The following is a 23,238-nucleotide window of genomic DNA, read 5'->3' as shown; positions in this document are numbered from 1 at the left end:
CAAAATCATACTCACATATTGCTACTGCTTTTTTTGCCCTAACCTAGATGGGCTGTTTAAAAGAAAATTAGGATGACTGTTTAAACAATTCAGAAAGCATCTGTCCCATAAATACTATAGTGATAAGGGATACAGATCTTGTCATCAAAGTCTCATTTCCACAACCCCCCAGATCCTCGTCCCACTTTCCTGATCCAGAAAACCAATGGCTCCTTAGGATGCTGCTTATGCTTTCCAGGAATCTCCTTCAAAGGTCTCCATTTCATTGTGTAGTTTTCCTAAGTGCAATTCGTTTAAGCCAAGAAATTACTAGCAATTTAGGTGGTAAAACTTCATATCACCTAAATTCTACTCATACTCATTTTTACAACATAGACAGTAGTTGATTAAATTCTAAATGAAAAATCTTGTCAATTAGAAAGTTATAAAGAGGTAAGAGGCACACCAAAATGTTCTAATAATTTATGTGTTTAATTCAAGACTGCTTGAAAGTAACTAAGGTTACAATTTGTTATTTAAGAATTTTTGTATTAATTTGGAGCTTTTAAAATGATTATTTCAGATGTAAATAAATAAAAAGAATCTGTGGGCAAGTTGCAGAAATTTTAGAGGACAGTGTGTAAGGCCACCACAAAACACACCAAACACCAGAGTAAGGGAAAGAGTTTATTGGGGGAAACCCGACAGTCTGGAGGGAAGGGGCGAAGAAGGAAAAGAAGCAGAAGAGTGTAAGAGAGACAGACAGAGACAGAGGTCAGGAGAAGGAGAGGAAGAGAGAGAGAGAAAGGAAGACAGCGAGTGAGCGAGAGAGGAGAGAGCCTGTTCAGGAACAGGTCCTTTTAAAACTTTGCCAGGGGGCGGACAGGGAAGTAGGAGCAGTGAATCCCATTAGGATGGGGGTGGAGCTTGACACCGCCACCTGGCTTCCAGCAATGGCAGCGGGGGCTAGAGCCTATGGTGGTGTCAGGGTGTAGATCATGCCATAGATAAGACTGTGCCATTTTCCTAACACAGTGTGTTCATCTTAAAAAAGGGTAAAAAAAAAAAAAAAAAAAAAAAAAAAAGAACTCTTTGCATAAAGAAAAGACATTGCTTTTAAAAATTATTTTGTCTTAAAGTAAAATGTCTAGATTGGACTGGAAACATAAAGATAGCACAAAATACCTAAAGGCTTAATTAAGTAAGTTGAAGAATGTGGGAGCAGGTTACAGAAGGTTTGAGTGGCTCAAACATGGAAAGCAAGATGATATTTTAAAAGATCTAACAAGTCTAAATATGGATGGATTTAAATTCAATCCTTGGGGTGCCACTGTGGTGCAGCAGGTTAAACCACAGATTACAACACTTGCATCTCATATCAGAGTGCTGGTTTGAATCCCAGCCATGGTGCTTCTGGTCCAGCTTCCTGCTAATACATCCTGGGTGGCAGCAGATGACGGCTTAAGTGCTTGGGCCATGGCCACACCAAAGTGACCCAGGTTGAGTTCTGTATTCCTGGCTTCAGCCTGGGCCAATCCTGTCTGTTAAGGGAATTTGGGGAGTGAAGCAGTCGATAGATAGAGCTCTCTTTCTCTCTCTGTTGCCCCACCTTTCATGTATATGAAAATAAACATTTATGAAAAATAAATTTAATCTTTTTTGTATAAAACTAAAGTCTAATACCCCTGAAACCAAGCATCAAAAAACTACGTTATAAAACAAATATGAGGGGCTGGCGCTATGGCGCAGCAGGTTAAAGCCCCAGCCTGCAGCGCTGGCATCCCAGCGCTGGTGCTGGTTCTAGTCCTGGCTGCTCTGCTTCTGAGCCAGCTTCCCGCTAATGCACCTGGGAAAACAGAAGATAGCCCAAGTCCTTGGGCCTCTGCACCCACGTGGGAGACCTGAAGGAAGCTCCTGGCTCCTGGCTTCAGATTGGCTCAGCCCTGGCCATTGCAGCCACTTGGGGAGTGAATCAGCAGACAGAAGACTTCTCTCTGTCTCTACCTCTCTCTGTAACTCCGTTTTTCAAATAAATAAAATACATGTTAAAAAAAAATATATATATATATGTGATATGTGATTTCGATATAAACTCTTTGGATTATTTCTAAGTCCCCACTTTTTAATACAGAATTTTAAAGCTTTCCCAACTAAGCATGGTAGTATTATTTAATACTTTTTAATTTAAAAAGTTGTAACTTTAAGAATACTTTGTGAATTTTCACAGCTGTCAGGAAACGTTTAGAAAGGAAAAGGGGGTGGTGAAAGATTTAAAAAACGTAATATGGTAGCATAACTGGAACAAATAATAGATACTGGCTTAAATCTTATGTTTCTATCTATATTCCCCCTATTTTTCTACAAGAATGTTTTAGTAAGCATCTGATAGTTTCATCAGCCTTTCCATTTTCAAACAAGTTAACTTTCACTTCTCATCAGGTAACAACTAAGCCCTAAGATTTCCCAGAGCATGGACCTCAATTATTGAGTCCCTGTTATACACATAAGGCAAATGTTGGTTTTAATTTGTGTTGGAACAAGGCAGTTTTCACTGGAGTGCTAAAAATGTTCAGCAAAAAATTTCCAAAGCTCTCTTTTGATCCATACAGATCAAAATGTAATAGACAAAAAGTGGTGGAAGATCTAGAACATACGTTAGTCATATTTGATTCTGGCTGTCAGGGATCCTTCTTTGTAATGGGAAATAATCTGAATCAGGATGGAACAATTGATAAGAAGGAAGAACAAACCGGCTAACCAAATAAACAAAAAAGTGTTCTTTCCTTGAAACTCAAGAAGGTAAGCAGGAGCCAGCCATAAGGCCTGCCCTAGAAACCATAACATTAGGAGGACCACAGATCTTTTCCAAGGCATTTGCACTAGTGGCATCACAAGGGGCAGAAGGCAGAGGTACCACAGAAAGTACTGGGAGGTGCAGACTTTGTTAAAAGTCACAAAAATGAACGTATGGAGAAAACAACAAAAGGCAAGGTCCCTGTAGTAGGCGAAAGACACCGCTGAAAGCAAAATGCACTGTGGCAGGAATGCTGCAAATCCCAGCGGGAGGCTCCACCTGCTCTCGGCAGTCAAATACAGCATGTAGAAGTACGGAGAAAAGTTGTGCCGGATATCCCGCCGGGTCAGGTGATAAAGGTAGGTGTGCTCCAGAAATTCCCAGCCGTATTTACAGTAAAAACCAAAGCTCAGAGTAAAAAACGTGAGTCCGGACACCGCCACGAAGAGCAGCACAGCGCGATTACACAGCCTCTCCAGGAACTCCCACAACCGAGCCGGGAAGGAACACCGGGCTGGGCGGAGGGCTTTGTCAGGTTCACGCTCAGGAAGCAAGTGGAGAGCAATGGGCAGGATGTAGGTCACCGGATAGATCTTCATATGCACCGCGAGCCCGTAGGAAACGGCGGCACACGCGACCAGTCCTTTCTCCAGTGCGTACAGGGCCATCAGCACCAGGGAGGCGACGATAGAGTCCGCGTTGCCTCGGCTGGACACCGTCATAGGCAGGGGGTTGAGAAGCCAAAAGGCACAGTAGCCGCAAGCCTGGCGGGGCCCCAGCCCCTTCAGAAGCAGCAGGCGGTATAGGAGGAGAGCGGTGAGCAGGTCGCAGCTGATGAAGAGAAACTTCCCAAAGAGTTCGCTGAGGTAGATGTTGGGGGTGAGGAACCAAGCCAGCAACGGAGTGTAACGGTAGGTCGCCCTCAGATACGGGGAGCGCCCTTCCGTGACGAAGCGCGCCGCGTCCGTGAAGACCTGATAGTCGATGTCTGTATACCTCACGAGCAGGGTCCGGTCCTGGACGACCCCATAGAAAACCAGGGCGACCCGGGCAAGGAAAGCCACACCAAACACGCCGGCAGGGGACACCCGCACGTTCCGGAGCCACTCTCCCCAGTGCTTGGTCGAGTCCATGATCTGACTGCAAGACAGCCGCTCCGCCCGCCTCCCAACTGCATTCGCACGTCTAACCTTCGATTCCACTTCCCGCCGCGAGTGGCCGGCGCATCTCCTACCTCTTAGGGAGCCTGCGGGAACCACCAGGGAACGATCACTTCCGGCATGAGCCCCGCCTCCGCGCTGCTTCCGTTTACCAGCCCCGCGCGGGATTCTCGGAGGCGCCGGCCCTAGAATTCCTCCCTCGGCATTGGCTGTCTAGCTTCTGCTCCTCCCCCTTCGGAGGCGGGACTTCCGATTCCTGGCTAAGACAACATCCGCTTGCCCGACAGCCCTCACTGGCCAAAAATTTTGAAGAACGGACCGAATGTGTTTTCAGGAATGGGCCGCTCGTCTCCTTCCCCAATTCCAGTCATCAGGAGGCGGACCCCCGACACAACAAGCTGCGAGCTATATCCCGTAGGCCTTGGCTGGAGACCAGAGAGTGAAAAATTAGGATTGAAAGGAAAAGAAGCCTGAGATAGGGTCCCATACTTTACTACACCAGCTCTCCGGTATTCGCGAGGAGTTTGTGAGTCTCCTGAGACCGGCTGGGATCATTTGAAGCAGAGGCAGAATGTGTATGTTGCTTGCAATGTTAGGGGCATTCTTATATTTCCAAAACTATCAGTTGTTTACCAGAAATTCAGATTTCAGTGAGCGCCCTGAATTTTATCGGGCAACCCCAGGTGGAGAGGATGGGGGAGACAAGCTGCCGTGCCAGACTCTGTGTTTATTATTCCTTCTGCCAAAGTTGTCCTCCCTGGCAAACACCCACTCCGCCCGCAGGCCTCAGCTCAAGTGTTAACTCCTAGAAGCCTATTCTGGCGCTCAGCCTGCTGGCTCATCAGGCACAGTGTTCACCTGCCAGTCCTCTCCACTGTCCAGGGGTAGGCAGGCTGGGGCAGAGGGGCCCCATGCTCCAGACAAGTGAGTAGACGATCCTGCCTGGCAACATACAAGAGTGGCCCAGGGCCTGCCATCCAGATCACCCTTTATTGTTTGTCATGCTGCTCTGTAGTAACTTGTTGTTTTGTTTTCTCCTAGTTTTTGATCAGGACTCTTTAAGTTTCGTAAGAACTGAGTCTGTCTAGTTCTTTTCTGTACGGACTTAGACTAGCCAGTCAGTAAAAGTTGGATTATTTTTGAATGCTCCTCCTACCAGAATACTTCTAAGGTGACATCCTTGGAGTGCTCCAACATGAAGCTTTTTCCCCCTTGGAATATGTTTTACCCGTGTCAAGGTCTGCCCCTTCACACACCTCACTCCAGCGCATTAACTCTGTCCTTGCTGTGGTCACTTACTGCACTTACAGTCTGCATTGCAGAATTTGATTTCTTCAGATTTGCAGGGTTCTTGAGGGTAGGAGTTGGATCTTATCTCTAAACTTTTTTCAATCCCTTATAATTTCCTGCAGTTTTAACCACGTGGTAAACCTTTGGGAAGTACTGACTGACTTGGTTTCACAGATTGAGTCTGCTGCCTGGGGGATGTCTTCTCCTCACATAAGGAAAGGTCACTCCATCCCTTCTGAGCATGCCGCTCTCAGGATTACCCTCTACTCATCCATCCTACACTTCACATTTATCCTCTGGATGAAGCATGTCAACCTTATTCTCCATTCATGTTCTGATATCTCTTGTCCTTTTATATGCCTTGAGATAATTATATGCCTTATATTGTTAATTATTTCTATCAATTTCTAAGGTATATTGGCCATATAGTCACCATTCAACTGGTAATTATGATGATGATTTATAATAGCAAGATTTGAAGATTTATTTGCAGTGTGCCAAGCAGTGTGCTAAATAATTTTCATATAAGGTAGATATTCCCATCTTTACAAATGAGGAAAATTAAGATTGATGGAGCTCAAGTAGTTTTTCTAAATCATAATAGCCAGCTAGTGGCAGAGCAGAAACTCAAAACCAGATCCTTCTGACTTAGGGTATGTTAGTCAATATCTGACAGACTTCTAAGTAAAATGTTGACTATAAATTTAAGTTCCCTCTCTGTTTCCTCTCATTGATCTGTTGTGTGAATCTTTCTGATACTCTCTCTCACTATGATTCTTTCTGCCTCTGATTTATTCTTTTCCTCTTTGAGTAATAGATAAGTGAAACTTAGTCCCAGAAGGCAGAGATTATTGGAGGTAAATCTCTAAGAATTAACATGGCAAAAGTTCTTCTGACTGGAATAGCTTAGGTAGTATGGCAGAAAGACTTCAGTCAATATATCCCTTTATGGCTGACCTAGGGGAGAAGTGAGAGTCACAAAATTTGGACGGATAAGGAAACAAAAACTAATCAAAAGAAACTAAACATGTCACTGAAACCAAAGGAGTGAGATGTAAATACTAATTGTGGGAATAAAGAAAGGGCTGGAGCTGTCTAAAATATTCTGGACAAAGAGATTCAACTTCAGTTTCTGTTTCCATGTGGAACAGAAGCATCACAGGATTTGTGGACCCTATACTGATCATTTTGCATTAGGCTAAGGGATTCTATTTGTACATCTCCCTGAAAAAGCATATGTTTTTTCAAATATGATCATGGCTGCTTAATGATAGTAGTACATTCTTAGAAATGTATGAGCATCATAAAGTGGACTTAAACTAAAACTGCTTTAATGTCACCAGACAATATAATCTTATGGAGCTAGCATCTTGTATGCAGTCCATCATTGACCAAAACATTTATTAGCATGCATAACTGCACTCAACTCTTCATTGCTTCTTAGACTACTGTAATGCTTTCTAATTCACCCATTTACTACTAGCTCCTAGATTTCCATACTTTTAGAACAAGTGGCTAGGGAAGGCACATATTCATAGCTTGCCCCTAATATCTTTAACCAGAACCAATTGTTCATTGTAACGCATTTGCTCTCATTACTCTTCCATATCTACTCTCCAGCTCTTTTGCTGTGTTCTGTGCTCCAAGAAAATAACCTCTGAGGGCAGAATCACTCAGTCTTCCCATCAGAATAGGCTAGTGGGAGGCACCAGCTGATCTTTGGCAAGGTCTGAATAGCTCTACATATGGCCATGGTTCCTGTTGGAACTATAACCTTGTGCCTTGGGTACAACCCTCACCAGATTCCAGTAACTGTTCCTCAGATTTAAGACTGGCAAAGGCTTCCTACTTTTGTGAGTTCCAGGGTGCTTCACCATCTCTTGTTTATGTATTAAACCTGCATACACCTTTGTAAATAATTCCTTCATTAAAACCTGTCCAATTAGCATTTTGAATGTACCATCTCTTTCCTGCTGGAAGCCTAATTCAGTCACTTTCATTTTTGCTACATCTTGTTCCTCTGTCCTGCATTATAGTGTCTTTTGACTACATCCCTAATTATTTCCATGCTCAGAATCCTGTACCTTGGTCTAGACCTTCAACAATGCAATTAAATAATATGCATCAACACCTAGACAGTACTATACTAGGAACTGTGGCAATCTTTCCCTCAACCTCTTTCTTTAAAAGAAAAAATTATTTTATTTATTTTAAAGACAGAGAAAGAGACAGAGAGCGAAAGGTCTTTCATCCGCTGGTTCACTCCCCAAATGGCTGCAAAGGCCAGAGCTGAGCCAAACCAAAGCCAGGATCCAGCAGCCTCTTCCCAGTCTCCCATATGAGTGCAGGGGCCCAAGGACCTGGGCCATCTTCCACTGCTTTCCCAGGTGCATTAGCAGGGAGCTGTATCGGAAGCAGAGCAGCCAGGACTTGAACCAGCACCCATAAGGGATCCAGCACTGCAGGCTGAGGCTTTAACACACTGGACCACAGTGCTGGTCCCTCCCCCAACCTCTTAAAGGTCTCTTAAGTAGTTTATGTCTCCTGCCTCAATTCTACTGTAAGATTGATATTCATAAAAAATATTTTACTTAGATTCTTTCCCTTGCTTATTTCCCATAGCTCCCAACTACCTAAAGAAAAAATAATAATAAACTCCCCCTTTTCTTTCCTTCCTTCCTGCTACATTTATTGGGCATCATACTTGCCTGGCATTGTGCGAGGTGCTGAATTGTACTATTGATCAAACACTTGACATGAATTCAAGTCACATAACACTTAAAAGTCTAGTGAGTAAGATATATTGATCAAATAAATTCATAAGTAATGTAAAATTACAGAAAGTGTTATAGTTTTTAATGGTATTTATTTTTTTATTCTTTTTATTTTTTTTGACAGGCAGAGTGGACAGTGAGAGAGAGAGAGAAAGGTCTTCCTTTTGCCGTTGGTTCACCCTCCAGTGGCCGCCGTGGCTGGTGCGCTGCGGCCGGCACATCACGCTGATCCGAAGCCAGGAGCCAGGTGCTTCTCCTGGTCTCCCATGCGGGCGCAGGACCCAAGGACTTGGGCCATCCTCCACTGCCTTCCCTGGCCACAGCAGAGAGCTGGCCTGGAAGAGGGGCAACCGGGACAGAATCCGGCGCCCTGACCGGGACTAGAACCTGGTGTGCCTGCACCGCAGGCAGAGGATTAGCCTATTGAGCCACGGGGCCGGCCCTAATGGTATTTATTTTTATCTAAAATGGGAATAGTGAGAGTTAAGAAAGTTGGGGTTGGCAGGCAGTGGGGAGAGTTCCACAGAAGGGATATCAAGTGTACATCCCTTGATGGAATGTATCGTGTCTCACATTTCTTCATTAAGTAAACAGTACCTTCCATATAATAGGAACTTAGTAAATGTTTGCTGTGCTGACTTTTCATGCATTTAATGTCAGATGTTTTCTAACTGATGATCCCTTGCCTAGTACTTGTTCCTGTGATGTTTTCCACAATGACCCCACTATTTTTGGAACATGTTATTAATGCTTTATCTGGCATCAGTATGTGGGGCTTGTTATTACCATGAGGTATATTTGTTCCATGCCTTTTACCTGCCCTTAGTACATGCTACCTGTTATTTTCTCACAAATTTCTAAGTTTCTTCTTCTAACTTTTAGGAACTATACATTATATCTTATATATACATTACATACATTATATATATGTATATATATGCATTATATACATTATATCTTATTTTTCTCATATGTGTCATGATCCAGTCTTAGTGCTTCCTAAATGTTACAGTTAAGTATTTATTATTGGTTATAAGAGACCAAATTTTTTTCCCTTCTTTTTCCCTCTGTTCTTCCATTTTGGGGTGGGGGGAAGAATAGTTACTATAGGATCTGTTGTTTTTTGTCAGAATTCAGGATTGGATATTGACACCCTTTCTCAGGCTATTATAGATAAGGGTAGAAGGCAAATCCATTTCTTTGAGACTTGAGGAGACTTGATTTTTCTTGAGGAAAATCAGCAATGAGTCTACACAGAAGCATGGAAGGGAAACTGGGCTTGTAATCACTGGTTAAAGGGGACAATGCCCAGTTACAAAACAACTTAGACTTCTTGGATTAAGATGAGCTAATTTTCAGATGTTTTTTGAATCTTGGCCTTTAAAAACTGAATTTTAGAGGCTGACACTGTGGCACAGCTGGTTAAGCCCTCATCTGTAGCACTGGCATCCCATATGGACGCTGTAACTCTACCTTTCAAGTAAATAAATAAATCTTTTTAAAAATTCTTTTAAAAATTTATTTATTTATTTGAAAGGCAGAGTTATAGAGAGGCAGAGGCAGAGGCAGAGAGAGAGAGAGAGAAAGGTCTTCCATCTGCTGATTCATTCCCCAAATGACGACAACAATTGGAGCTTGGCCAATCCAAAGCCAGGAACCAGGAGCTTCTTTTGGGTCTTACGTGAGTACAGGGGCCCAAGCACTTGGACCGTCTTTCACTGCTTTCGCAGGCCATCAGCAGTGAGCTGGATCAGAAGAGGAGCAGCTGGGACTCCAACTGGCACATATGGGATGCTGCAGCTGCAGGCAAAGGTTTAACATACTACACCATAGCACTGGCCCCCATTGTAGCCATTTGGAGAGTGAGCCAGCAGATGGAAAATCTCTCTCTCCCTCCCTCCCCCATCCCATGTGTTCCTCTCTCTGTAATTTTGACTTTCAAATAAGTAAATAATCTTTTTTTAAAGATTTACTTATTTTTATTTGAAAGAGTTACACAGAGAGAGGAGATGCAGAGAGAGAAGTCTTCCATCCAGTGGTTCACTCCCCAATTGGTCGCAACAGCCAGAGCTGCGCCGATGCGAAGCCAGGAGCCAGGAGCTTCCTCTGGGTCTCCCACGCAGGTGCAGGGCCCAAGGACTTGGGCTACCTTCTGCTATCCCAGGCCATAGCAGAGAGCGGGATCGGAAGTGGAGCAGCCGGGTCTCAAACCAGCGCTCATACGGGATTCCTGCACTTCAGGCCAGGGTGTTAACCCGCTGTGCCACAGTGCCAACCCCTAAAGAAATCTTTTTAAAAAATAAATAGAACTGATTTTTAAAAGTATGTTCTGGGGCCTGTGCTGTGGTATAACAGGTTAAGTCATTGCCTGCAGTGTGGGCATCCCATTTAAATGCCAATTTGAGTCCAGACTGCTCCACTTCTAATGGAGCTGCCTGGGAGAGCAGTGGAAGATGGTCCAAGTGCTTGGGCCCCTGCACTCACATGAGAGACTTGGAAGAAGCTCCTGGCTTTGACCTGGCACAGGTCCAGCCATTGTGGCCATTTGAGGAGTGAACCAGTGGAGAGAAGACCTCTTTCCCTCTTTCTCTCTTTCCTCGTTCTGTAACTCTGCCTTTCAAAATAAATAAAATTGAATTTAATTTTAAAAAAAGCATGTGCTAAAGAATCCTATCGTTAATAAGGGGCAATATAGGAAAGAAGTGGAAGGAATGGGTAATATTATTAATGAGAAAAATCAAAGGGAAAAATTCTAGCAACGCAGTCAGCAGCTCTCCTAGCACAGCCTAACTCAGTCCTCCCCCTGTGAGTTCAGGCTATGATAATAGTATTGGCTTAGATTTCTCAAAGAAGTTAAAGTGAAGATGAGAGACTCATCTATTTTATTTAGTAGTTTGTTCTGAGTGGATAAAAATAAAATAAGCAAAGAAAAAAACACCTTTTTTCCCTAGGTAAAATTGACCTGACTTAATCTTTAATGCAATGAATGGAAAAACCATCACTAGATGCTTCTCCTTCAGTAGAGTTGGACATTACTGAACCTGGAGGCCTGTACTAACTGTACAGCAAAGGTAATGTGTTATTTCACACATAAACTAGGTTGGCTAACATGGGTAATGGACCAGGAATAGGAGCGTTGGGGGTGGTACAGTGTACATGGCTTGTATCAATGGTATAACTGGCTTCTTCTCTCTGCTCAGACATCATAGGAAAATCCCTGGATGATTTACAGACTGATGCGGGTCTAGGGAGATAATAAGGCAGAGCGTAGTGTGGGAATTTCAGAAGCTCTCAAGGTACCTCAGACCCACTCCCTGCTTTCATACAGAAGCATCAAAGCCAAAACATCACCCTGTATGCCCAAATGCCAGGATTAGGACTCTTCTGGCATAAATGGCCTTCTTTCAGGGCTACTTGCAGCCTTTGAGGGGCTGAGCCTCTGCCTTAGGAATATCTTGTCCCAACAGTTTTCAGTCTTGCCATTTGGATTCAGGGTTGAGGTTTCCCTTTAGTGCCTCTCATACACCAATGTGCTTAGTTTCTCAGTTTCATTCCAGGGGCTGGAGCTGCAGTTGCTCCCACCCCTGTGGAAGGAGGGGAAATATATCGTACTTCAATAGAGGGAAACAGAGGGTGCTTTATTTATATGCTTTATTTAAAAAAAAAAAAAAAAACAGGTACTACAGTGAGAGGATGCTATTTGGGATGGGGGCACATAGCGTAAGTAGTAGATTTTTCCTAGCTTTCCATGGATAGGGTATCTCCCCTCCCCATTTTCCTTCTAACACCTCTCTTCCTGATCTTATCAATAGCACAAGGTTCATCATAAGCTTCGATGGATAGCTCTTTATCTCTGAAAGGCAGCTTCTACCCCTCCCTTCCCCATCATCAAACATGAAATCCCTCATCAGCTGTATCACTTCCATGTTGAAACCAAGATCACTGGTTGTAAGTTGGAAAATCTGGGTTTTCTACCCCACAACCAGGACAGGATACCTACCCACTACACTAAATTCTCTGAATACTTCCTTTCTGTACATTCAATATATTGGGACATATATACATCTATATACATCTCTCTATATGTATATATTATCTCTGTTTCTTTCTTCTTAAATAAACCTTTCATCTGTATCATATCCTAACTCCCTAAGCCTCCACTCACCTCTCTTTGCTAACCCAAGTAAGACTCAAGTGTTTCATTGATTTCACTGGGTCCCTCAGCATCAACATTTCTCATCTTCACATCCTCCCCCCAACAGTTGTTTTGCCCATGTCCTGAAATCTGCCCCCTTTTTAACACCTGAGCCTGAAAGTACCCTGCCAACATTCCAACTCTGTGGTTGGTGTGGACAAGGCGCCCATTTCTCACCTGACCTGGCCACTTCTAAACTTGACCTGTAGAAAGAGGGCTCCAGGACAGATGAGACAGGCTGTTGTCTAAAGAACCATTTAGGGTTGTATAGGGGGGAGTTGTTCCCTGGGGAGTGGGAAGGCTTGTGGGTGAAGTTGCCAGATTACGTTCATAGGGCAGTATGATTTAAAGTGCAACGTAGAGCAGAGCCTGGGGTAGGGGAGGAGGTCAGGAAGGATTAAGTCAGAAAACGTTCTCAGTGTTATCCAGGAATCAGGAGTGTGGGTCTTAGAATGAACAGCAGGGCTCTGAGAAGAGAATAATTCCTTCAGAGGGGAAGCAGCAGTGTGCAGAAGAAACCAGCCGGAGCATAACTTGCCAATGGAGAAGAAATACACACGGTGGTACATTTTGTCCTTACACCTTGAAAGACATCAGGTAAGTCTAATGTTGAATAAAGTTTCGAGCACTGAAACTGGCCCTTTGCCTTCTGTTCTTTGTTTCCGATTTTCAGGTTTTTCTGGTTCTTGTTTTCATGAGAGAGACAGAAATGCTGGTTTTTACAGTGAGTAGAGACTGAATGGTCTTCATTTTCAGCAGTTAACTGAGTTCAAGGAAAGATGAATATAATAGGACTTTATGCAATTAGAGCAGATGATGACCATGGGTCCAGTCATGAAATGCTGTGAGTTTCTCTGTAAGGATCTGCACGCAGATGCCTGTGTGTGTTCTGCATGAGCGCATGGCTCATAACCATTAGTTCAGTTCACTTTAAAAAATAAAACTGCCTTTTGATCCCTACAGGATCTCTATGCCAAGCCAGTTTTGGGGAGTTCTATGGTACCTAAATGAGACCAGAAAGCACTCTTGGGATCTGGGGCTTTAGAGAAAGTTCTGGTGCCTATATGCCCTACCCTGCGCTTTATCACAGCCCAAACCAAAGAAAAGGGAATGCAAAGTATACTTTTTAGCATGCGTGAGGAGAGTAGAGATGACACTGATTTTCATCATTTTATACCAAGTCTCAGGAATGGCTGCGAGAGACAATGGTTATTTGATGAGGAGGTATCATTTCCTTCCCTCCCGGCACTGCCTACTGAAATAACTGGCACTTTTCAGATGGGCACAGAGAGGCACATCAGGCACAATAGTGGCTACAGGCCACAGAGTTCTGCTACTGTCCAATCCTTCACAAAGATCGCCAGTTCCCAGAGGCTCTGTACAGCAGTTTGGAAATCTGAGAATTCACTTGTGAGGTTGATTTTACTTTCCTAGGGAATCCGTGTTTTCAGGGGAGCACCGGTGTTAAGACAGGGTGGCCCTTGGCATGTCCCCTCCTTTCCCCCAAAGGATTGGGGTTAAATGAAAGAGGGACCTGAGCTAGGCAGGAAAGAAGAAAAACCAGACACAGTGTAACATGGAATATCATTTTCAGGCTTTTCCATGGAGCCTGGGCACTGGGCTTTTCTCAAATATTGGCTTAGTCATAGGAGAAGCAATCTTCCCAAGGTTTTATGGAAGGTAAGTTCAATGTTTGGCCAACACTCTGCATTAATCATTCCAACTTAAAGAGTTCAGAATCCAGAATGTGTGCAGGTGTGCAGGTTGGTTGTTTATGGTTCTTGAATCAACCCCAGTTCTCTTGGAGCTGAGGCTATCAGAGGACTAGTTATTTTGAAGGAGTCCACTTAAGAAACTAGAAAGGGAAAGATAGTGGTGATTGAGATTCTAGGCAATAGTCAGGAGTTACCAGCAGAAGCTAGACAAACCCTGAGTTCTTTCAACAGGGATTGGTAGAGGCTCTAGGATAAACTGATTTCAGATTCCTCTATTTCTGAGGGCACCAAAGAGACCACTCAAGAGAGTCTTGCTGTGAAGGAACTTTCTATATGTAAAAGTAGAGACAGAGGGGATGGGGCTAGCCTCAAGTCACCAGACTTTATGGTGATGGTGGTGCGGGGTGCATCCATCCAACCACATGGTCCTCCTAACGTGAGTCTCCAAGCACGGCTGAGGCCTTCTCAGCCACTTCAGCCCCATGTTCCCTCTCCTTCCCCCATCCTGGCTTAAGGCAGTTGTGTGTATTGGGGTAGAAGCAGGGGAAAGTGAAAGGAGATGGTGGGAGGAAAATTTGGACAGCAGTTGGCCTTGACTGACAGGCCACCGGGTTAAAGAGGAGGGAGAGGAAGATGGATGCTTCTAGGGCTCTCCAGTAAACCCAGGAAGCTCCCCTGACCCAGGGCGTGAAGAAGAGGAAGGGAGACCTGCGGGATGGGGATGTGGGAACAGGCCATCAGACGTTGCTAATGCGCACACTAAGAGCACTGCTCTCCTTCTCAGCTTGCTCCCTCAAGGACTCCTCCAATTTGAGTTTTTCTGGGTCTCCGTACCGAACGGTGCTGTCACGGAGGCCACTAGGGGGAGCCACTTTCACAACTTGGTCGAACAGGCTGAAATCAGCTATGTATTTGCCACTGGCGGACAGTGAGATAGCAGGTGTGAACTCATAGCCCCAAAGGATTTCCTCTGGCAGGTAAGAAGTGCGCACCTGGCAGGTAGCACTGGTGGACTCCACTGTCCCACTTAGGATCAGCACCAGCTCAAAGTCACCCTCACCACTGCGAAGAGGGAGGTCTTTCAATGGACTGGTCTCATCTACCACATGGTAGAAGGTAAGGGGTAGAATGAGGAAGGGACTGTCAGAGGCCGTGTCTACTTGGAAAGTCACATTGACCTGGTTGAGTCGGATGTTCTCACCCTCCTTGGTCTGGTGGGTCTGAAGCAGTTTGCCTGTCACCTGGCAGCCAATGAGGAGGCTTTTACGCATATTGGCAACTCGGATCATAAGGCAGGGCTTCCCATTGTGGGAAGCCACAACTGCATGCTGACTGAAACGGATGGTCTCGGCCCGCTTCTTGGGCCGTGCAATCTTCGCCAGGAAGGTACCGGTGATAAAGATTTCCAGGATGGTGGTGAGTACCAGCTGGGCGATAAGAAGCACGATGGCCAGGGGGCACTCCTCACTGATGTAGCGGAAGCCATAGCCAATGGTGGTCTGGGATTCAAGGGAGAAGAGGAAAGCTCCGGTGAGCGTGTGCACCTGTACCACACAGGGGGTGTGGTTGGCCGGGGGTCCCAACTCCAGCAGGTCCCCATGTGCCACAGCTACCAGATACCACACCACACCAAAGAGGAACCAGGTTCCTGCAAAGGTGGCAGAGAAGAGCAGAAGCTTGTAGCGCCACTGCATGTCAATGAAGGTTGTCCATAGGTCCTTGAGGTAGAGGAAGCGCTTGTCAGCAATATGCTCCATTCTCACATTGCTGCGACCATCTTTTGTCAGGACTCTCCGCCGTCGTATCCCTGGGCCCATCAGGGGCCGGCTTTCTGTCTGAGTGGTCTGACTGTAATATACCTTGGCAGCTGATGTCATCTGAAAGGAGCAAGACAGCATAATAGAAGTTATTTTAGAAACAAAGCCAACTCCTAGACACCACCCAATAGGAAGGGGGAATAATTTACATTCACTTTGGTATCATTTCTTTCTTTTGTTCTTAGCAACTATTTATTGAATTCTTACTATAGGCCAGTCATTGTGCAAGGTGCTGGTAAGTCAGAGATGAAAATAACATCATCTTTGCTCTAAGAACTCATAAACTAATAAGAAAGACACTGTTTACTAAGTGCATAATTGTAATACAATCTAATATTAGATTGCATTACAGGAAAGGCAAAGAAGAAATAGTAATAAGTACAGAGTTCCTTGAAGATGGGGTTGAGACTGAGAGTTCTACTGATCTCCAGTCACCACAAAACCAGGTCTGTGATGATCTCTAGTTTTGAAATAGGATCCCTTTCCACTCTTATGAATGGCTACCATGAGACAAGAAAGGCTATTCCATTGAAACCCTTCTAAGCCAATCTCCCTTAACACACACAAATACCCTTAATTTTTCCTTTCTCTCCATTAATCCCAAATCAATACCCATTGGTGATACTAAGATACTCATCTGGAACATAAAATAGCAGAAACTTCCCATTATTCTACCCTTTAAGATGCTCTCCAAGCACCAAACTCATTTCATTTTCTAATCATCATCATCATCATCATTTGGGGAAATTGGCATGGATTAAATCTCAGAGTGATGTAAAGAAGAGTACATACAGGACTTGAATGAAAAGAAAGAAGTAGAAGTGGAAGAGAAGCAACATGCTGACGCTTCCTGGGAGCACTGGAATGTTTCCCCAAGGATCATAAGAAATGCCAGGTTATAGGTGGCAAAGTTGCTTTGATCGAATAAAGTACAAGAGTTAGGATTGTCTAGTGGCTATGTTTCTGCAGGCTCAAATTCGGGATTGCTTTTTGTCCTGATAGTAGAAAATGGGACAAGTCACTGCAATATGAGACAGTTCACTTAACACAAGGTGCCTGGTACCCTGTCCAAGGAGTAACTTGTACTTTTCCAGAAGACAGAATTTTAATCACTTGAGTCTTGGCACCCTGGATCTGATAGCCAGATCTTCTGGGGAGGAGCAAGGTGATCTGTCAGGAGTTTTCCCTTTTGGGGGGAACAGAGAGGTCCTTTACATTCTCATTCCAAAAAGTCTGCATCACTGTATTTTATTCTTTATACTGCCCCCATCCTATTTTTCCCATGCCCTTGCCCCCGTAAAACACTAAAATATTGGAGTCCTTTCATTTTCCCATCCAGGTAGGCACTGAATTATTATTTTTTAAAGATTTATTTATTTATTTGAAAGAGTTACACAGAGAGAGAAAGAGAGGGAGACAAAGAAAGAGAGAGAGAGAGAGAGGTCTTCAATCCACTGGTTCACTCTCCAATTGGCCACAATGGGTGGAACTGTGCCCATCTGAAGCCAGGAGCCAGGAGTTTCCTCCGTGTCTTCCCATATGGGTACAGGGGCCCAAAGACTTGGGCCATCTTCTACTGCTTTCCCAGGCCATAGCAGAGAGCTGGATCGGAAGTGGAGCAGCTGGGACTCGAACCAGCGCCCACATGGGATGCCGGCACTGCAGGCGGCAGCTTTACCTGCTACACCACAGAGCCAGCCCCAGGCACTGAATTAGAGATCATCAATGGATGAGAATCCCAAGAATGTTCAGAGGCAACTAAAATGGCCATATTACCAGCCCCCATTCCTTTTGGGATTTTTATCCATGCGAGGCTACTTAGCCAGACTTGGATGCCATTCACTGACCAGTTACTTTAGGGCAAAAAGGAAGCTCTGAAACTCTGAAGTTGAGAGAATTCTTATTTGGAGTCCAAATAAAGCCCTCTTTCATTCTCAGTAGTACCAAACCACCAGCACAATGCCTGCATGTATATACCATTTTAGAGTTCATGCATTAGCATGCCTCCTCATTTGATCCTTAAACTCATGAAAAGAAGATATAAAGCCTCTATAGGATATTTTGAGTAATATTAGAGAACAGAGGAATTACTGCAGAGTTGGGAATGATTGAAGATGATTTTTTTTAATTTTCAGAAGGCAAACTAAGGTACATCTCATAAACTATAGGCAAACATGATTGTGAGTACTTGGGCAGAATGGGGGACAGAAAGTTATCAACAGACTCAGTATGTGTTATTAACAAAAAGTCAGAACAAAAGAACTTAATTTCCTTCTGTGATGAGGTTACTAAATCAACAAATCAGAAAGACAATAAAGTATACCTAAATTATATCATCAAGGTTTTTGACAAGATCTCTGTGTCCTTGAGAATGAGATAGAGAAAAATAAACAGCATCTTAATGTATTATGTGACCTAAATTAATTTTCTAATGATGTACCCTAGAGCTTTATCTTTGGCCTTGTCCTATTCAAGGTTTTTTTTTTTTTTTTTTTTTTTTTTTACAGGCAGAGTGGACAGTGAGAGAGAGAGACAGAGAGAAAGGTCTTCCTTTTGCCGTTGGTTCACCCTCCAATGGCCGCCGCAGCCGGCGCACTGTGGCCGGCACATCGCATTAATCCAATGGCAGGAGCCAGGTACTTATCCTGGTCTCCCATGGGGTGCAGGGCCCAAGCACTTGGGCCATCCTCCACTGCACTCCCTGGCCACAGCAGAGAGCTGGCCTGGAAGAGGGGCAACCGGGACAGAATCAGAATCCGACACCCTGACCGGGACTAGAACCCGGTGTGCCGGCACTGCAAGGCGGAGGATTAGCCTAGTGAGCCGCGGCGCCGGCCCTATTAAAGGTTCTTAACACTGATTCCATCAAAACTATCAGACAATATGATGTTAAATGGATGGCACAAAACTGGAGTGGATTGAAAATGCAAGGGCTGGGGCAACATTAGGGTTCAAAAGGAGCAAAAAAGTAGACTGAATCTAATAAAAAGGATAAGAGCTAGATTATGAACTTAGGTTCAAAAATTACGTGAGCAAGTTCTGGTTTTCAGAGATGTGATTTAGCAAGAAATAACATGAGAAAAAAATAAACACTTTAGCAGAAAATCCAATATGAATTATTCATGTATCTTAGTTGCCAGATAAAGTGATGCAATCTTAGGCTACTTAAAGCCTTTACAGTAAGGACGTAGTTGATTCTACTCTGCTCTGTTCATCCCAGTCCTGCAGGCAGTTTCCATTATCAAGGGACAATGAGGATATGTGAGGATTCAGAGCAAGATCACATGAGAAATGGTTGAAGGAAATGGGGAGGTTTAGTCAGAAGAATATAATAGATGTGTGCAAATGCTTGGTTTGAAGGACTGTCACATGAATGCTTTGGACTAGTTCTTTGAGTTCCAAGAAGAGCAACCAAAACCAGCAAGTTCAAGCTACAGGGAAAATGATTCCAGACTGATAGCACCAGCTGAACTGCAATAAACAGGATAGTTCAAATGTGAAAAGAGCAGGGCCGTCGCCGTGGCTCACTTGGTTAATCCTCCACCTGTGGCACCAGCATCCCGTATGGGCACCAGGTTCTAGTCCCAGTTGCTCCTCTTCCAGTCCAGCTCTCTGCTGTGGCCCAGGAAGGCAGTGGAGGATGGCCCAAGTGCTTGGTCGCTAGCTCCAGCCGTAGCGGCCACTTGGGGGGCCAAGGCTCTGGACTCGTGAGCATGGGGGATTTTGTCTACTGCTGCATTGCCTCTGGCTGTTGTGATTGCCGCCTCCTCCGGCTGTTAGGCACACTATTGCCAGCCTTTACATCTGCCACCTCCAGCTGTGATCTGCGGCTCCCAGCTGTTGTGCCACCTCCCACAGCCAGGCAGTTTTGTCTTCCACAGCAGCCAGAATCAGAAGCAAGTAAACAATCAGCTACGTGCCAAGGGCAAGCTGACCTGCCCCCTGGGGAAAGGAAACAGGCCGGCCCACGTTCTGAAAATGGTGTGTTGCCGCCCCTCCCAAAGCCCAAACCCGCTTTCCTCCAGAGGGTGCTGTTCTCCCAAATTCCATCTCACACAGGCACAGAATTCTGAAGACTAGCCTCTGAGTAGCGAAAGGAACAGAGGCAGGGACATCCATCTTTTTTCTCCTCCAAGAACTGAACAAATGATTCTTCAAACAAAGGCCAGTCATACCCCTACAGTGAGGTCTAGCATGTTCCTTCAGCAAATACCACTCCCCCTACTGCTTCAGGCCCATCAGATCTTGCTACAGGTGTCTTCTACCTGAGAGCTCATATATTTCACTTGAGAATCATTCATTCTCCAGAATGAAAGTATTTATCAGAACCTTGCACATATGTATATATATGCATATATTTATGTTTTAAATGTTTATTTTTTTCTTTATTGAGAGAGAGAGAGAGAGAGTTCAATCTTCCATCTATTAATTCATTCCCCAAATGCCCACAATAACCAGGGCTGGGCCAGGTCAAAGCCAGGAGTCTGGAACTCTACCTGGGTCTCCCATGGGGTTGGCAGGGGCCCAAGTGCTTGAGCCATCAGCTGCTGTCTCCCAGGTGGATTTTCAGGAAGCTGAATCATAAGTGGAGGACTCAGAAGCCGAACTGTCTCTCTGATAAGGGATGCAGGCAACCCAGGGGGTGCTTCAACCTGTTGCACTACAACACCTGCCCCTCAGACCCCTTCTTGAATACAGGATTGTTCTCAAGTAAGGATACTGTTCGTGTGAGTGTCATAATTAAAATTGATCCATAACCCCCATTGCTTTCCAAATAAACTGCAACTCTCTTAGCATTTAGGGTCTTGTGCGATTTGGTCTCTGTCTGCTTCTTAGATTTAATCCTCACAATCTTTCACACGTTCCCTAGACTCCAGTGCTTTAAAGAACCTTATTATCTGATCCTTTCCACCTTTGACCTGCTTTCACACTGTGCCTACCTAATGACCTGCTTATCTTTCAAAACCTGACTCAGGTGTTAATTGTACCCTTTGAAGCCTTCCCTGACGCTCACAGAAATAGCTCATTTTCTCTGTCCCCCACTCCTGGCCCTACCCCAACACAGTCAGTAAGCATGGTCTTGGACATATTGCCATTTTGAAACATCAGAGTGCTTTGAAATATTTGTTTACTGTTGTTTACCATCTGTGAAGCTCCTAATTTAAGGCCTTGGATTATGCCTTTCATCTGTTCCCCCAGAACCTAACACAGTTTGTTAGGAAAGACTGAGAAAAGCAATGATTGAAAGCTGGGCCTGCACAGGCCAAACCTGAGTAAGGGCTACAGCCTTGATCTGCCTCCCAGGAGACTCCGAGTCTCTGGAGACCTGCAGGGAACGTGGAGATCCACATTCACATGGACTTCACTAATGCTGCAAAGCTTACACGTCCTGTTTTCAAAAGGTGGGAGAAAGAAAGCCCCAAGACCTCAGTCCCAGCTCTCCTCAGCTCAGCTGTTCCTTTTTGCAGGAGGATGGAGAGAGGATGAGCCTTGTAATTGCTGTGGTATGGGGCTGGCATTGTGGCCTAAGAGGTTAAGCAGTCACCTGGAGTCCTGGCATCCCATATGGACAGTGGCTCAAGTCCCTGCTAATGCGCCTGAGAAAGCAGTGGAAGATGACCCAATTGGTTGGGCTCTTGCACCCACACAGGAGACCCAAAGAAGCTCCTGGCTCCTGTGTTTGGCTCTCTTCCTCTGTCTCTGCCTCTCTCTTTCTCTGTAACTCTGCTTTTCAAATAAAATAAAATAAATCTTTGAAAAACAAATAAATAAAAGAAAAATTGCTGTGGTGCACTGGAGTTGGTTGTGCTAAATTTGATGACTAGAAAAGATGCTTCAACCCTCCCCACTGGGAGGCCAGCACATGGAGGGGCAAGGAAAACCGTGCACCTTCTCCCAGAATCTGTTGAATTGGAGGGTAAGGAAAGAGTTTTATCTGTTTTCTTTGTGGCAAGAGCAACTTGACTAAAAGAGCTTTGGGATGTGAACACTAAATACATTCATTTCCAAACGTGAATGAGTCTTCTCCCACCTGTGGCTCCTCTTTGGTTCTCTAAATAGTTAAGGCGCCATACTCTTCCCAGTTACCTGTGTTCAAAATCTTGGGGTCTTCTCAAAGTCTCCTCCCTCCTCAGCTCAACATTCCTCTAATGCCACATGCTTAGATGTATCATGTGTGCTTCCTCCCCTTCATTCATTTGTCTTACTCCAGGTCCTAATGCCTTGTGGCTGAATCACAGCATCCACCTCCTACTCCATCCCCCATTCTCTTATCTCTAGTCTCTCTCTAGTCCATCTTACTTTGCCACTGGGTTACTCTTCCCTTAATTAACACCCGTGACCACAAATAGATGTGTGTTGATCCGGTACTTATCAGAGTACTTTCATATTTTGTTCTCGTGGCATTCCCATGCAGGGTTAAGAGTATAATCTTTATTTTATGGATGAGGAAACTGAGGGTAAAGAGATGCTGTGACTCAGGAAATGATAAAACTGGACTTGGACCCAAGTCTTCTTTCTCCCAAACTCACTCACTTTTCATGGGTACTTTTTATATACATTATATGTCTCCATTTCTTCCCCAAGGTCAAAACCTCTTACTGTCTCCTCATTGTCTATCAAAGTGAGTCCAGACTCAGCCTGGCATGTAGGGCCTCCCATGATCTGCTTGTAAAACTCCTTTCCAAGCCTTGTTCCCCACCTCTTCTCTCTTTTGGAGGTGCACTGATGACCCCTGCTCCCTGGTGTTCCAGCACATGCTTTCCAGCCTTAACATGTCACTTGTGTTTTCCTGTCTTCCTGACCACACCTTTCTTTCAATCTCTATGTATCCAAGTCCTATCTTTCAGAGCCCAGTTCAAGTGACTCCTTTTCCATGAAGCCTTGTTTGATTCCCACAACCTTACATAATAATTTCCTTTTTTTGAGTTTCCATCTATATGTGTATATCTATATAATTTTTATAGCCCAGCTCTTGGCATATCATTGGTCTTCTATTACAAATACACTTATTTGAAAGAAGGATCCAGGCATAATACATCTTGGTTACCCAAATGATTAGCACAATATGTAACACATAGTAAGTGATCAACAAGTGATTTATGAGTGAACTGAGTAGAAGAGGGTTCTTTGCCCTTCCCAGTCGCAGTGGTCAATCTAAGAGAATTGGAAAAGACTCCGCCCTCATAGCAGGGCTGAGGTGTAGAAGCTCTGGTCCTTGACAGGATGGAAGGACAGAACTTCACCCTGGTCTAGAGCCTTTGGGGCCTTTGCATTTCCCCTTTTGTTTGTGTCTTCTCTTGATATTTCTAATGTTTTCTCTTTTTTCTCGTACTCATGGACACTCTAGACAGCTAATTATCAATATTAATAGGTAAGCAAGCAGATATTTTCATCTGTAATGAGGTTGCCCACCATGTACAGCATCTATGGAGTGAGTGCCAGATTGTAAACCAGGCGCTGGGATTATGGAAATGGATCTCTAATAAGGTTAGACAACCATAAAACAGCAGGAA

The 23,238-nt window shown here is 44.5% G+C and overlaps 2 protein-coding genes and 1 long non-coding RNA gene across 4 annotated transcripts in view; all 3 read right to left on the bottom strand.

Annotated features, from left to right (window-relative positions):
* The window catches only part of LOC127493732 (uncharacterized), a 48,101-nt gene extending 44,030 nt beyond the window's left edge, over nucleotides 1-4,071 (bottom strand). Inside the window, exon 1 of the long non-coding RNA XR_011390344.1 lies at nucleotides 4,008-4,071. This is a non-coding gene — a long non-coding RNA (uncharacterized lncRNA). The remainder of the gene's footprint in view (nucleotides 1-4,007) is intronic.
* Nucleotides 453-7,862, bottom strand: PIGM (phosphatidylinositol glycan anchor biosynthesis class M). Its single transcript, XM_008264242.4, has one exon. The coding sequence runs from the start codon at nucleotides 3,904-3,906 to the stop codon at nucleotides 2,635-2,637; it is 1,272 nt and encodes a 423-aa protein (XP_008262464.2). The 5' UTR covers nucleotides 3,907-7,862; the 3' UTR covers nucleotides 453-2,634.
* Nucleotides 7,863-11,631: 3,769 nt separating this feature from the next.
* Nucleotides 11,632-23,238, bottom strand: part of KCNJ10 (potassium inwardly rectifying channel subfamily J member 10) — a 30,733-nt gene continuing 19,126 nt past the window's right edge. Inside the window, exon 2 of one of the 2 annotated variants that reach the window (XM_008263942.4) lies at nucleotides 11,632-15,784. In XM_008263942.4, the coding sequence (XP_008262164.2) occupies nucleotides 14,645-15,784 (1,140 nt within the window). In that variant the 3' untranslated portion in view covers nucleotides 11,632-14,644. 2 annotated transcript variants of the gene reach the window in all.

Source organism: Oryctolagus cuniculus, chromosome 7, assembly GCF_964237555.1.
Source record: "Oryctolagus cuniculus chromosome 7, mOryCun1.1, whole genome shotgun sequence".
Classification (NCBI taxonomy): Eukaryota; Metazoa; Chordata; class Mammalia; order Lagomorpha; family Leporidae; genus Oryctolagus; species Oryctolagus cuniculus.
This window is presented reverse-complemented; position numbering and strand designations above follow the sequence as displayed.